At 49.3% G+C, this 15,299-nt stretch overlaps 1 protein-coding gene across 3 annotated transcripts in view; it reads right to left on the reverse strand.

Moving 5' to 3' along the window:
- LOC119450039 (putative polypeptide N-acetylgalactosaminyltransferase 10) overlaps window positions 1–15,299 on the reverse strand; it is a 156,231-nt gene that overhangs the window by 54,510 nt on the left and 86,422 nt on the right. For all 3 annotated transcript variants that reach the window (XM_037713390.2, XM_037713391.2, XM_049665601.1), the window contains one exon: window positions 1,658–1,926. In XM_037713390.2, coding sequence (XP_037569318.1) covers window positions 1,658–1,926 — 269 coding nt within the window. The remainder of the gene's footprint in view (window positions 1–1,657; window positions 1,927–15,299) is intronic.

Below are 15,299 nucleotides of genomic sequence, written 5' to 3' on the forward strand. Positions count from 1 at the left end.
ATAGAACTACTCACTTATGGTGCACACGCGTCATTTGCAGCGAAGCACGCAGATACATTGCTAATTTTTATTTTCCCTCTAAAGCAAGACTCGCCTAAACACATGACCACTGGTGGTCTGTCCAAAGTTGTTCTGCGCATGGGCGGTTCCCGGAAAATTTTAGCGTAATCGAGCATAGTCGGCTGTTTGTCGCTACGAGTGCATTGGCGTGCTCGTCGTAAGGTATACGTGTCCGCTTACGCCCAGATTAGTCAGTGTCGTTTTGCTTGGTGTTCCAGCGTACGTTTGTTTTGCCAGTTACAGATAAACATTTCATTGAAAATGCGCAGATATCGACAGCACAGCTAGAGGTGCAGCAATGAGCACAATAAGGGCGAACACGCGAGCGCCAGTGCATTCAGTGCGGCCGCGCGAAGCAGTAAGCCTGCGCAGGGGCAATAACGTCTGGAGGCGTTGCCTCGTGACCTCTGCTTCATTGTTGGCGCGCGCCATAGCTGCGTTTCATTGTCGAGAAAATCCCGCCTTCAATGACATATCGCCGTCGAGGCGAAGCAAGCCTTGTGTATAAGTACAGCTTTTATAAGGCCGGCGGTTTCATCAACACGAGCTTTACTTAACTACATGGAAGTCGGCAAACGTGTTGACCGAGAAAAAAGAATTTGAACCCTTTCGTCAGATCTAACTGTTCACGAAAGGAACCATATACTTTCCCCTCAAAAGAAAACAGCTTTCCGAGATTGATGCAGTTTACTTGGCTCATGGTGGGACATCCGCCTGCCGTTTACTTGCGACGCGCAAATGCAACGCTCGCTTCCCAGATGCGATGCAGCTCGCGCGCCAATAGTGCGAGGGAAGTTTTATTGAGCGTACGCGGCTTCGGCAGGAGGACAATGACGCGACGCCACGCCTTCAGACATTATTGCAATTGCGCCAGCTTATTTCTATGCGCAGCCGTACTGGCTGCGCAGGCGCTCGCGTGTTCACCATAACTCTGCTCATCGCTGTATACAAACGGCTACAGCGCAATAGCCGTACTTCGTTAAAAGACCCAGGACATCCACACCCCATCATTTACTTGTCGAGATGCGTTCACTGGGCTACTGTACGATCAAAAGTCATAGTTCGCACGCAAATGCGAAGGTACGTAGCGGTTACTGAAAGCAAAACACGCCGTCACGTCAGCAGTTTCACCATTTCAATGTCTTATCGGTTTCCCTAGATTTTGACAAAGATCCCCTTTTCCCTAAACGAAGTATAAAATCCCTATTTCTCGGAAAACTTCCCTGCAGTTGGCATCACTGCATAGAGGACACATTAGGCGTTAACGCGGACTTATTTAGTTTAAAGGTAGCGAAATTACTGCATTACGAAATGTGGCGACGTGCACACACTGAAACGCGTGTTTCGTCCGTACCCACGAAGCTTAATTCCTCGATCGAATGTGAATGGTGGCGAATGCGAAGTGTTGCCTGGGCAATTTCGCCATACAGCACGTGCCACAATCTCCCAAGTATACTTATACGTCTTAAAATTGTTGTTACCATTGAGGTCATTCCAGGTAATTCTTTTTTAAAGCACAGAAGCATTTCCCGTCGGCGAAAGGTGCCCCACAGATATATCGAACCAACAGTACAGAGATACAGTGACGATCGCTCACCCTGGATTCCTGATGTCAGGCAGCGACCTGTTGAGCGCGATGAAATCGCTGGCCAGCGCGTTGAAGCCGTTGACCTTGTACAGCTCGTCCTTCTTTTTGTCCATACCCGCCGGCAGGAAGTAGGCGGCGCCCTGCTCGCCGGGACCTTTGGCATGCGCCTCGTGGCTAATCATGGTGCGGTCGTGCCAGTCCTTCTTGCCGTCAGCGTCCACTTCGCCACCGGCCGACAGCTCGTTGGCTACAGCAGGCTGGGCGCGTAGATGTTGCGCCTGCAGACAACGAGAAAGACGCGAGCGACGGTCAACCAACAACAACTTTTCAAAAAGAAGCGCATAGCCAAAGCCTTGCAAAGCTCACGGGATGTGCTCTACACACGTCCATTAGTAAAGTACCACCCTTCAGTATAGCTACCAGAGGTACCGAAGAAAAAGTTCCGTGCGTGCTAACAAAGTTCAATACAATTGTCCAATAAGTTGGTTATAGCTAGCTACTACTTCAACATTTCTAACGAATGCAAGCACGGACGACGTTCTGGATGTGCTATTCAAGTAAGCTGCAGAACAGCGGTAAGCTTCAGGCAGAGTGTCTGCTATAAGTTGTCCAGTTCTCCTGCTCATTGCCGACTAGTTCAAGGTGCCCGCCAGCACAACAACCAAGCTCCCTTCCCTTGCCATGGTAGCAACATACTGCTGGAGGCTACATGAAAAATCAGCAGCGGTTAACGTGCACCAGCAAAATCACTGCATGTTATACGCACGCACGCGCGCACGAGCAAGCGAACGCACACAAAGCCATATAGGCGCGCACTCGCATATATACAGCGCTGCTCAGGGCACCCGCCGACGCCTCTTAATTGCAGGGTCACCGCGCGAGCGCAACGGAATTGCCCCTGCTCGGTGTGACCCGGGGCTCCCTAATTTACTATCCTTCGCGTTCTCTCACTCAGCCCCTCTCACTAAAAAAATTAGGACGGAAGCGCCGAGACGACGGTGGTTCACCCGCCTGCTTCAACAGCCCCGGTCAATCCTTATCTTTTCCTTCACACTTTCCTTCATTATGTCTGCCGAGGAGTCTGTGCCAGCAGCGCTCTATCACGCCCGTCGCAAGTTCACGGATATTCCTCTAGCAGCGCTCAGAAGGCCGGCTGCCGTTAACAAGTGCCGCCGTAATCTCGCACGCACGTAGGCACGTACCATCTCAAGCTAAACTTGGCAGACTAAACCATTAATTTTCTTCCGGCGCGGCCGTGCAGACTGGAATAAGACTGCACAGTTCACTGGTAAAATTCAAAAATTCAAATGAGCCACTCGAGTTCTGGCTGTTTGTGCATGGTTGCAACACGCGCACAAACACCGCACCCATGCGCACACGCACGCACTTGCCAATAACTGTTGCCTAGCAAAGATGTGGTCACGACTGTACGTGCCTCTTTGTTGGTTCTGGCAGAATCCCTATAGCTGTGCGCCATTCGATTTCTTGCAATGTTTCGCCGTTCTTCTTTCGTGGTTGCTAGACACCTCCCAGTTTTTCCGGAACTTTGTCAATGTCAATTCGCTTTTGCTGTCCTCCGTCTTTTTTTTTTTTTTTAAGTTCCAGAGATAAGGAAATGCATGCATGCAAACGGCGGCATTAAACAAACCACTCCGCGCAGTGCTTCCCCTAGAAATAAATTTGAGCGCTGACAAGCAAGCGGGAGGTTCGTTCACACCAGTCTCTCTTGTCTGCATCATCCACCAAGACTGGGTATCTCTCATCCGCAACAATACATATGGCATAGTTGCCTGCTGAAGATAGAGCGCTTTGAAAGTCCCACAAATCACTATCATTCGTGTTTAATAAATGAAAAAATAGAGGCAGAGGCACACGAGTAGGTATTTGTTCGCTGGGTCATTAGATAACTTCTTCCGGGGCAAAAAAAAAATGTGCTTCGTTTTTCAAGTGGCCGTGAAGTTAAGTAGTTGTGTTCGCGCATTGCCACAGCCGACGCACTGAACAAAAAAAAAAAATCTGTAGCCGAATTCACAAATTCTATCGTTGGTTAAGTGCCATCTGCCATTGGCTAGCCGCCTTCGCTAATAATGTGTCTAATACAACGATTGGTTGAAATCTGCTCTTACGAACAGTTCTAGCGTAAAAAAATATTGTGTGAATACGAGTCCTGATTGACGAAAAAAGCGCTATCCGTGCGCGATGATCGCGAGACAGGCCATCTATCCACGCGAATGCCTGTGAGCAGGCGACAGGAAAGCGGACACAAACGAAGCTCACAAGCAGAGCGTCACTACGCACTTGCACGTTCGACCAGAGGAGAACGTGATACAAGGCGCCAGTGGTCAGGACAGACGCGCCGTTGCTAGGGAAGCAGCAAGTGAGAGCCAGCACTCAACGGAGGAACCACCAAAAGTGAGAGAGAGAAGGAGAGGGAAGAAAACGACCGAAGATCGAAACGAAAGTGTGGCAGCTAGCGACGCAGAAAACGAAGCGGCGACGTGCTCCACAGGGCCACACCCAGGGGCAACCGCTTCATTAGGGAATCGTCACAGCGTGTAGTTCAGAAGTGAGAACGCGTGCCGATAGTGCCAACACGGTTACAAATGTTCACGGAAGCTTTCGGGGAACAATGCAGAAACGAAAAATGTTGAGGACTGCCTTTATCACAGGCGGCGCAGGCTCAAACAAATCAGAGGCGCACGTTGTAAAGTCACTCGCACGCAAGTGCAGACGACACCACTTGATCGATTCGTCGCTGCATGCTGAAGACTCCGAGAAGTTCAGTTGTTGCTTCCCGCCATCCAAGTTTTGAGTGCATGTCACTTTCCTACAGCGCAAAAAAAGAAGCGCTCTTTTTGGAAAACCAGAATGTTTTGCGGCGTATATTCGCCTATATGCCACTTTATAGGTATAAGGACAAATGAAGAGAAAGGCACTAGAAGACGGTGGACGGAAAAACTAAAGAGAAACAACATCTACGACGACAATTGTTTATTGCCACAAGCAGGCGCAGAAAGAGCGTGTTGCTACGCCCGTAAGACATTGGGCAGCGCTGAAGTAGGCACAACCGACCGTCATCAAAGGCGGCTCCCAAGAAGGTCTCGCCGTAAGACCGACTGCAAAACATGGTTTCACGAAGATGCGAAGGCATCTTCGTGAAACCTTCGTGAAAGAATCTGCTGTAGAGTCTTTATATAACATTCCGCATGCTGTGAATTCGGCTTCAGAGAAGTGTTACGAACACGATCAATTGGCACTCCTGAGTGATACATTAGATGAATCCAGACTCCTTCATCCTTCTTATTTGTTCAACGTCTCACGCAAACCATCCCATCTTCCTCATTTAATAAACTGAAGTCGTCTCGTCTCCAAGGAAAACAGCAAGGACAGCTACAATATGAGAATGGGAGATAGTAAGGACAAAGTCAGTCCCAAAACAACTAGTAAAAACAAGACATCACGTCGTTTTAATTGCAGCTTAACGATTCCCAGCCTCCTGACCTCCATGGTCTTCCATAGCAGTCGTCACTCACAGGAGGTGCACTTAGAGAGTGCACGCGTCATAACCCATGCATCGAGGGATTCCATGGCGTGCTGTTGTCAGAACACACGAACAACAGCCTAAAGTCGGCAGTGGTGTCATGACAAGAAATACCGCAAAAAGCTGCGGCGTACGACGAAAATGCACGCCTGCAACGTCACGCCACGGCGCAACCATTTATTTTTCAACCATCACGAGCACGCCATCTAGCTGCTGAAAGAGCTGGACCGCTCCTGCATGCACGCCCCTCCCCTCCAAGTCCCCCTCCAAAGAGAGCGAGCGATATCGAAGGGCCCGCCCAATTTCTAACGGTAAAGAGCACGCTCGCTCGGAGAACGTTTGCTACGGGAAAGCTCCATACGGCCCCTGTTTCTTCCTGCCTCTGCGCGAGCCATTAATTCCAATGCCAGGGCGAAGGCACCCGAAAGAGTAATTAGCGAGTGTGTCGGTCGGAAAACGACGGAAACGAGGTGCAAGGACCATGGAAGACGAGGCCTAAAGCATGCACAATTGAGCACCCTGCTACCCAAGGATACATGTCCTAGCGACGACGCCGCTCACTTCTTTTGTTTGCGGACAGCCGAAACCGAACCAGAACTTTACGTCACCATGCGAATTCTACAGAATTCCGTCACAAAGAAAAAAAGTTTATTCGGACGTCCTACACCTTTACTTATTGCCCCTTTATTACATTATTACTTACTACGCCTTTATTTATTAGGTGACATTGTATTGCATGCCGAATCGTCTTTTGGCAAAGGTCGAGGCAACGAGAGAAGTAAATTATGCAGCTTATATATCAGAAATGTAATCTGTATAACACATCCCGAAAATGTCAGAATAAAATAGACAAGTTCGACGTGACTCCACATACATGTCACCAGCGTAGCAGCTAAAAAGCCTATACCACAACCACAGACGTGCCCCGGAGCCAATATACTTCCTTAGCAGACGCCAAATCCAAAGATAAGGAATATGCAATAACCCGGCACTATCGCGCAACAGAATGTACCCACGCAATACTAGCCAAACAGCCTTTCGGAATTTCGTGCGCCCTGCCGCATCGTTCTCCGTCGCTGTCCGCAATGATATTACCTTCGCCTCCGACTGCAACCATCGGAAGAACTTCGCATTAGCTCAGATATACATATGTTCAATGCATCTACCTTTTCTTCAACGCGGCACAGCTTGTCACAGCACTAAGCCTTTATTAAACAATACACCATCAGTCAGCGTTCTGGATGCAGCACGCGTCGCACTGGACGTTGCAAAGCGTCGGGTCTTTTTAGCGTATTGGGGACATAATGGCGTGCGCCATTAGCGCATGTCGCCGATGCCCATGTGGAACACACAAAAACACAAAAATTTCTATTAATGAAACCATAGCAGTGAAACGTTTACGCCGAGCATGAATGTATTCCCAGAGAGGAAATGTTCAACGGAAAAGTGGCACCTAAAAATTCACGTGTGAAGTTAAAGCTTTAGCTCGGGGGCTCCTATATATATATATATATATATATATATATATATATATATATATATATATATATATGGTAAAGGAGACACAGCTTTTCTCGGCAACCACTGCACCAAATTTGATGAGGTTCATTGCATTTAGAAAAAAATGTTAAAATCTAATGACGGTTGGTAGCAAATTCTCGCTTTAGGCCGTCAACGTTTTAATAAAAATTGTTGAACATCGCAAATTTTCACGAAAGAAACTATCAAGTTGGCAATTCTAAGTTAGCAATGAATAATGATGTCACAATTCCATAAATTGCGTATAATAGTACATTGAAAGAGGACAAAACTCATGTATTACACATGGCTCTCAACTATACCACTCATATGTGAGTAGGACTTTTGCAAAGCCTTTGTAAACAGAATTGCGGTATCTGTTCGTGGTGCAAACTTAAGAATTTGTAAACTTCTTGCTTATATGTGTATATTTTTTTCAAGCTTACCCATTTTTGAAAATTCCTGTTAAACATTTCAGGCTTTATTTTAAGGAAGGGACGGCTCTCGACCGCTGCTGGGGACTATGTGGGAAACGGTGTTTACGCTTCCAATAGTCACTACAATTTAACTTTTTCACTCAAATGCAACAAAGTCCATTAAAATCGGCCCAGTTATCTCAGAAAAGAGTTTCTGCGTTTTACATGTATTTGAATAGGCGGCATCGGAGTTGGGCCCGAGCTAAAGCTTCCTTTTAAAACCCACCCGCAACAAATCACGGAAGCTTGAAAACGAAATCGATGTCACTTCTCATACTGTGCACGATTCTACGGTCAGTTGAGTACTCTAAAATCTAGAGGGTTCAATTCGGTCCGTGTTTATGCACATTCATTCATTCATTCATTCCTAGCCTACCACAACGTACCCTACTCTTTTCTTACCTTACCGTAATGTTGCCGTATATTTGCACATGCAAGCCCAAGGGGATTGTAAAAGCTAGCTTCTCCCCACAATGAATCACAATGTGACATAGCCAGCTTTTACCAAGCTTCTTTAGAATTCTGCGACGGCGTTAACTTTAATGTTATACAAATGCATATACACAGAGTGTCAGGACTTCGTCAGTGGAATTAATACAACAAAAGAAGAAGACGTTATGTTTTAATCTATGACCCGGCAGAGAACCGTAAACGCACGCAGGCATCTCTGTCGGAGCAGAAAGTTGTCTCGGCGCGGATCATAAAAATGAATTGAAATGTACGTAAAAGAAGCATTATTGTTGTGGAACGGCGCGAAAGGAAGCACAAAAAAATGAGTGTACTAGTAGTATGTATACACGATAAACTTGCGTAACTCCAAATGTTTTCCGTGAGCTACTTCTTGTGTTGCCAAGTCTTAGCGCCGGTTTCACGGCATTTATGCAATGTAGCGACGCGGAGAGCGCATAACTCTAAAGAACGTATAAAATGCTACCAGTAAGTGTCTCCTCATCCGCATGACGAGTACAAGCACGTATAAAGACCACTTCGCAATTTAGCTCTGTGCTTTCAAATTCAGGAAAGACGCATGCCACGTTCTTTCTTTCATGCTCACTGCAAATGTGGCTGAAATACCACATGTTGAAATACCAATGAAAGGGCCGACAAAAGTACTACGAGACACCATCGTGATTGAGAAACATGGCGCTATATCTTACACGATAGACATTCTGTTCAAATCAAAGAAAGAAAAATAAACCAACTAAAGTACTGAGACATCTCCAGACACGGCTGCATTCTTCGACCACGTTCGGTCGAGCAGGCAAACAAACTGAAAGCAGGATAATGGGCTACACAAGCGGCTAAACAAAACAACTGAACTTCTACAGCAAGAACCACCTATCCTAGAGCGGTGAAGACGTGGGAGTACGATAAAAGGACTGGGAGGAATGAGGATGCGCAGGGCAGTCTGTCTTTCCAGCCGACCAACTACCGACGTCTAAGTGTCATTAGCCACGCACTGCACATACCAGTGAACAGCATCACTGCACGAGACAAGCTGGGGAAAAACAAAGACAACACAGCAGCGCAAGATGGAGTATCACAAAGGAACGAAGCAGCCGCGGCACAAGAAACAAGCTTCAGCCAGCGTAGGCCAAAATAGCTCGACTCCTACCACCGGCGTAAGGCTGAAAGCATGTTTTCGGCATTCGCCCTCAGCCTCCGATGCTTCTGCCGTTGCCTCTGAAGCCAGGAGTGGACTCGGACCCCTATCGGTTTCTGGCGCTACGCAACCGGCGCTTTATCAAGCGTCTCCGGCAGCTCGGTTAATCGCCGGGCTCGCAGCCTAGCCCGTTATCGAACCGAGCGGCAAACAGCTCGCGCGAGCGTGCAGAGAGACAAACACCGCAATGGCAGCAGCAGCAGCAAAGTGCTCGCCATAGCCCTTTTTCTTCTTGCTGGAGCGCACGGCACCGCACCAAACATAGGGATCCCAGCGTACGTCGATGCTCAAGCGATGCTCTATTTGATCTGGAGGTGCCAGGAACTATCCCTACACTTTCCTCTCTCTCTCTCTCTCTCTCTCTCTCTCTCTCTCTCTCTCTCTCTCTTTCTGCCAGGGCAAAGCACCACTTTCCTCGAACAGAGCATCCCCTTCCATCCCGCGTCCCTTCAGACACGCCACGCACAATGAAGCAAGGACAACTACTACTACTACTACTACTACAAGAGCATCGATTAGAAAGGCAGACGCAGACAAGGGCAGATTTGTGCTCCACGAATGCACTGGCAAACGAGGACTCGCATCTGCACTTATCTCGCGCCAACCGCGTCGCCGCCAGCGATGCCTCCGATATGCCAGAGAAGCATGGGACCCTCCTAACGCACACTCGGGTAACTTCTGTTGTGGATCTAACACATACTTGGCTCGAGGGAAAACACACTACTATTCCGGCCGCACCATAGTGTCACTCAGAGGGTCACTTCTAGCACCGTTGTTCGAACAAATTAGATTTCAACATATGTTTAAGCAGAACGAATGCGCATTTATAAATGAAAGTTTTCAACAAGGAACAACGAACGGGCTCAGAACTGACAATTTCCGACATCGCTTACTACATCATCACAACCGAAAAGAACATCGTGTACTGCGTTATAGTTTAGCGAAATGCTATAAAAAAGTAATGGCGCTTTATACATATTCATACAATGGACAATATTGCTAATTCAGTCCATGCAAGATTTTCCAAGCAGATCTGAGTCCTGACGTTCCTAAGGACGCTACAGGCAAGATAGCTGCTTGGGATCGCGATTCCATTTCACTGGGCCACGTCCCAACTCGCCCACCGACTGAGTCAACGATATTATCCGTCGTGTGAATCCGCCTTTTGGCAACACTATGCTGCTGGCCCAGTGACGCGCGATTGCATTGGTAAAACGAGACATAAATACGCTTTTACGAAAGTATAAATTATTATTACTTAATGACTACGGATGCAAACACGGAAGTAGTAAAGCAAGTCAATGCTTGAGTTTTCGCTGCGATGATGGACCAGCGTAGATTGTTATTACAGAGTTGTAGCTCGTCCATAAACTCATTACTCTTTACAGACTACCGGTAGCAACATCTTGCAACGCTCTGTCCAACTATAATGCGTTTGAAACGGCTTTAGGTTGCGTGAGTGTTCTGATCGAAGCAAAATCATACAATGACTACATGCTAACGATTAAGTCGCTACCGACACTTTACACCAATAGCTGAGCATATATATAGTTGGTCACTGCAGTGTAGCTTCGTGTGCTGTGCGTCACAAGACGGCGCTACGAGTGCTGTTGCTGCCGTCTACATCTACGGTAACCTGGTACTCCGCGAACGATTAAAGTTTTACGGACAAGCTAAACGCTCTATGAAGTTATCGCTTGTGCTTACTGGGGACCTGAAATCTAGCAGAACCGTTGAAATAATACAAAAGAGTAGCTTTTCATATACAGATTCCATTGTGAATGCATCTCCAGGCTTTTAGAATGAAACTTGATCCTGAAAAAATGCCCTTGTCTAGCTATATAAATGAGTAGTCGCTCTTCTTGGGCACAATGTAATAACGAGTATTTTAAAAAGTACCTTCCCGTTATGGCATAACGTCACATACCAACATCACTTTTCCAATAAGAAAAATACCCAAGCAAATAGAAGTGGGATGGGGATGAGGCGAATGACATGCGAATGGATCAGAAGGTGTTCCGCAGGCAACAAGCGTGAAAACTATCGAAATGCACTACATGACCGTACGTTATAGAACCACGGTGTAGCAATATAAGCGAGCGCGTGAAATACAAGCTTGCCGTCCAAAAGTGCCATTCATTGTGGCGTCTTTCAAGCAAGCACAAACCACGGCCTCTGAGATAAGCTTTCCTCTCCGTTCAAGGCGCCCGCGCGCGCCCCAATCTTTCTCGCATTTCTCGCTTATCCCGTCCGTGCTGAGAAAAAACCACTGCGGCTTGTTTACGAGAGTACGTACGGCACAGCCGCCGCCGCCGCCACCGCGCGCAGTGACTAACGCATGGCCCCGTCGGTTCTGCGCCACCACTTAATGCAGCGCGCACTGTCCGCTTTCATCCGCCGAAGCAAAACACAGACGCCCTTCTTCGTCGCCTGGGGGCGCCTCTCTCCTGTTTCCTCTAGTTTCCTCGGGCTCCTCACGCCTCTCAGCATCGCTCGGCGGCCCTTTTTATACCGCACCGAGGCGAGAAGAAAAGGGAGAGACACGCTTCATTTAATTACGTCGGCTTCATTCACCACCTTCAGGGCGCGGTGCGCGGCCCCGAAAAAAAAACCGCGAGGGAATGAGCGGGAGCAAGAAAGAGCGAAGACAACGGGAAGACAGAAGCTTGCGAGCGCGAGCCCCTCGAAGGCGTCGAGTAAACAGACTAAAGCCTCATTAGGAGCCGCTGTTGTTTTATTTTTTGGGCGTGAGGTGAATGACAGGGAAGTGAACATACACCCCTCCCCCGACAACCTTTCCCACCCCGCAGGCCTTCACCACCAGCCGCACCTCTCCAAAAGAAAATGTATCGCAGAAACACGCGCGCATAGAGACGGCAAAATGTTCGGCGCAAGAAAGAAAAGTACTGCGTAAGCTGCCGGTACCTTACAGGTTCCGTTCTACGAAGCCATTCGACCAATAGGCAATTGGTCCTCATTAAAATGCCGTTATCACGGCATTTTCACGACGCCTTTCGGTGAATCTGTTTCGTTGCATCTGCTTTTGTTGCTATAGTGACAGTAAAAACAATGCGAACGTACCCCAACTCCCAGATTCCAGGAGAAGGAAGGACGCTCACAACCGCAGCAATTTGGGCCTGATGGTACACCATGGTAAAGGATTTTGAATAGCGCAAGTACGTCAGAAGAATACAAGAAACGACCGAGAGTACGGAACTCCCTTTAATAAGGGAGTTCCTTTTTAGCAAAGGGTAGAAAAAAAAAGAATAAAAAGGTAGTATTACTGAATTCACAAAGTAACCGTTGACAAATTTGCGAACGTTTACTTTGAACATGAGCGTTTTCTTCCGTCATCTCGTGCGTGTTGTGACCGGATTAATGCAGTCAAACGAAAAGCAAGATAACGCAGCCCCCAATCAGATCGAAATATGGCGGTCATACATAGGTACAGACGTCCCGGTTAATACTATAATAATAATAAGAAGAAGAAGATTATGAAGATGCTAAAACTGTATTACCTTTTCCGTCTCCATAATGCTCATTCACTGGTCAAAGCCAGCGATTCGAATTTCATAATACGGGGAAGGTATGTATGATCCATTCACAAGTCATTCAGGCCCCTACCTCCTTTCTATTCAATTTGCACATTTTTCGAGATGAGAAAGTATGGGCAAGGACAAATAGAAAAAATAGACCCGTACACTTGCCTACGAAAACCGACACGCTCGCTGCATGCAAAAAAAAAAAGGGGGGGGGGGGGGGCAAGAAACTATTCAGACTTCATACTGTTTTTTCCCCCTCTATACGTCAATGGAAAATCCGTTCTCAGTAAAAAATAAAAGAAAAAGAAGCAACGCGAGAACCGCGAAAGGGACAGTTGTACGATGAGATCGGTGCGTGATACTAACCGTGTTGAGTGTCTCGCGTGCAGACTGCCTCACCGGAGTGCTCGCAGCGAAAGAATGCGCTATCCGATATTTTGATGCCATGCTATGTGGGCGCACGTATACCTAGAAATGACTTTATTCTAGCTATCACAAAGCTGGGGGTCATTAGGAACTACAACAAACGAAACACTTCGCACTTGACACTGCTTCGTTGAACCCTTTTATCAGTATACGTTTAATACAGCCGGTTTATACGGCGAGCCTGAGCTTAAAAACGAAACGGAAAAATCATCAAATTGAGCAACTGCGCGGAAATTTCACTGCGCAGAAGTTTTCCGAAACAGTTTGTAAAGGATCCGAACAAAATCAGCTCCGGTATTGATTTTCAATAAGCACGCCGACTGACTTTTCGAAACACAAATGTTGAGAAAACCGCTGGACAAGGACGGACAAAAGGTTCTGCAAACAAGCACGAAGAAGCTTTTTGCCGAGGCAGAAGAAAGCTTCAGCCTGCACCATGGTTGTTTTTTCAACAACCAGCTAGGTTGTGACCTCTGAGCACTTTTCACTTCTTCATCACATCACCCGGGCGTCAGCTGCTCCTTAAAGAACTGATCGTAAGTTAGCCCCTCATTGTCGTCAAGTATATAGTATATAGCAACGCCTCTGGGTTGCTCCTGCTGGCACCGCGATGCCACTGTGCTTAGGTACTAAGTACAATCAGAACTTGAGTCGATTGCGTAGGACAATCGTATTGTTCCAGCGGTGGTGCTCGCTACTAGTGTGCTTAAGCGCACACAATAGTAGACACTTCTGGAAGTCCATTTCTTGCTGCCACAAAAAACGTGGAAGCAAATAAAAATCAGGGAGAATTTGCCATTCGCAAGTTAACGCTTGCCCGAACGACGGTGCCTGCGCCATGAGAAGGACAGGAGAAGAACGGAACCACCGCCGCAATCTGTTTCAGTCGCCTTCCGCCTTGCTCCGAACGCGAAGAAAGAGAAGCGGAAGCGGATGTCTTCCATCCAGAGTGAAAAAGAAAAAAGAAAACGCCGGTTGCACGGCCAACGTATTCTCAGAGCTGCTAGGCTCGACACCGACGAAAGGACATACCATAAAGTGGCTTCGCACGCCCCAAAAAAATATTCGATAAAAGCGGCATTATCATTGTGATACCAGCATATTTGTTCTGGAGCGCTTTTCGAGACACACGAAAGGTGCAGCGACAACACACCGTAGCCTCGCGGCACTTCAGAAATGGAAGAGCCTCGTCGAGTTCACACTTGAGCAAAATCACAAACAGTGGTCGAGATAGCGCTGGGCTTGGTAGAGCGCAGCGGGCACTGAATTATTCAGGCCGGTTAAATTAGCGCGCGGCGAGCGCTAATAGATGGGTTACTTGAGCTGCGAGCTTCCGCCGACTACGATGTAAGATCCTATGCGTTCGACGCCGTGCGTTGAACGCATGGGCGGTACGGTGGCGGTACGGTGGTCGCGATACGGTGACCGCGGTACGGTGGTCGCGGTACGGTGGCCGCGGTACGGTGGCCGCGGTACGGTGGTCGCGATACGGTGACCGCAGTACGGTGGTCGCGATACGGTGGTCGCGGTACGGTGGTCGCGGTACGGTGGTCGCGGTACGGTGGCCGTGGTACGGTGGCCGCGGTACGGTGGTCGCGGTACGGTGGTCGCGGTACGGTGGTCGCGGTACGGTGGTCGCGGTACGGTGGTCGCGGTACGGTGACCGCGATACGGTGACCGCGGTACGGTGGTCGCGGTACGGTGGTCGCGGTACGGTGGCCGCGGTACGGTGGTCGCGGTACGGTGGCCGCGGTACGGTGGCCGCGGTACGGTGGTCGCGGTACGGTGGCCGCGTACGGTGGTCGCAGTACGGTGGTCGCGATACGGTGACCGCGGTACGGTGGTCGCGGTACGGTGGTCGCGATACGGTGGTCGCGATACGGTGACCGCGGTACGGTGGTCGCGGTACGGTGGCCGCGGTACGGTGGCCGCGGTACGGTGGTCGCGGTACGGTGGTCGCGGTACGGTGGTCTCGGTACGGTGGTCGCGGTACGGTGGTCGCGGTACGGTGGTCGCGGTACGGTGGCCGCGGTACGGTGGCCGCGGTACGGTGGTCGCGGTACGGTGGTCGCGATACGGTGGTCGCGGTACGGTGGTCGCGGTACGGTGGCCGCGGTACGGTGGTCGCGGTACGGTGGTCGCGGTACGGTGGGTCGCGATACGGTGGTCGCGGTACGGGTGCCGTCGGTACGGTGGCCGCGGTACGGTGGTCGCGGTACGGTGGCCGCGGTACGGTGGCCGCCGGTACGGCGCGGTACGTGTGGTCGCGGTACGGTGGCCGCGGTACGGTGGTCGCGGTACGGTGGTCCGCGGTACGGTGGCCGCGGTACGGTGGTCGCGGTACGGTGGCCGCGGTACGGTGGTCGCAGGTACGGTGGTCGCGGAATACGGTGACCGCGTTACGTGGTCGCGGTACGGTGGTCGCGGTACGGTGGCCGCGGTCGGTGGCGCGGTACGGTGGTCGCGATTACGGTGGTACCGCGGT

The sequence above is a fragment of the Dermacentor silvarum genome, chromosome 4, assembly GCF_013339745.2.
Source record: "Dermacentor silvarum isolate Dsil-2018 chromosome 4, BIME_Dsil_1.4, whole genome shotgun sequence".
Taxonomy (NCBI): domain Eukaryota; kingdom Metazoa; phylum Arthropoda; class Arachnida; order Ixodida; family Ixodidae; genus Dermacentor; species Dermacentor silvarum.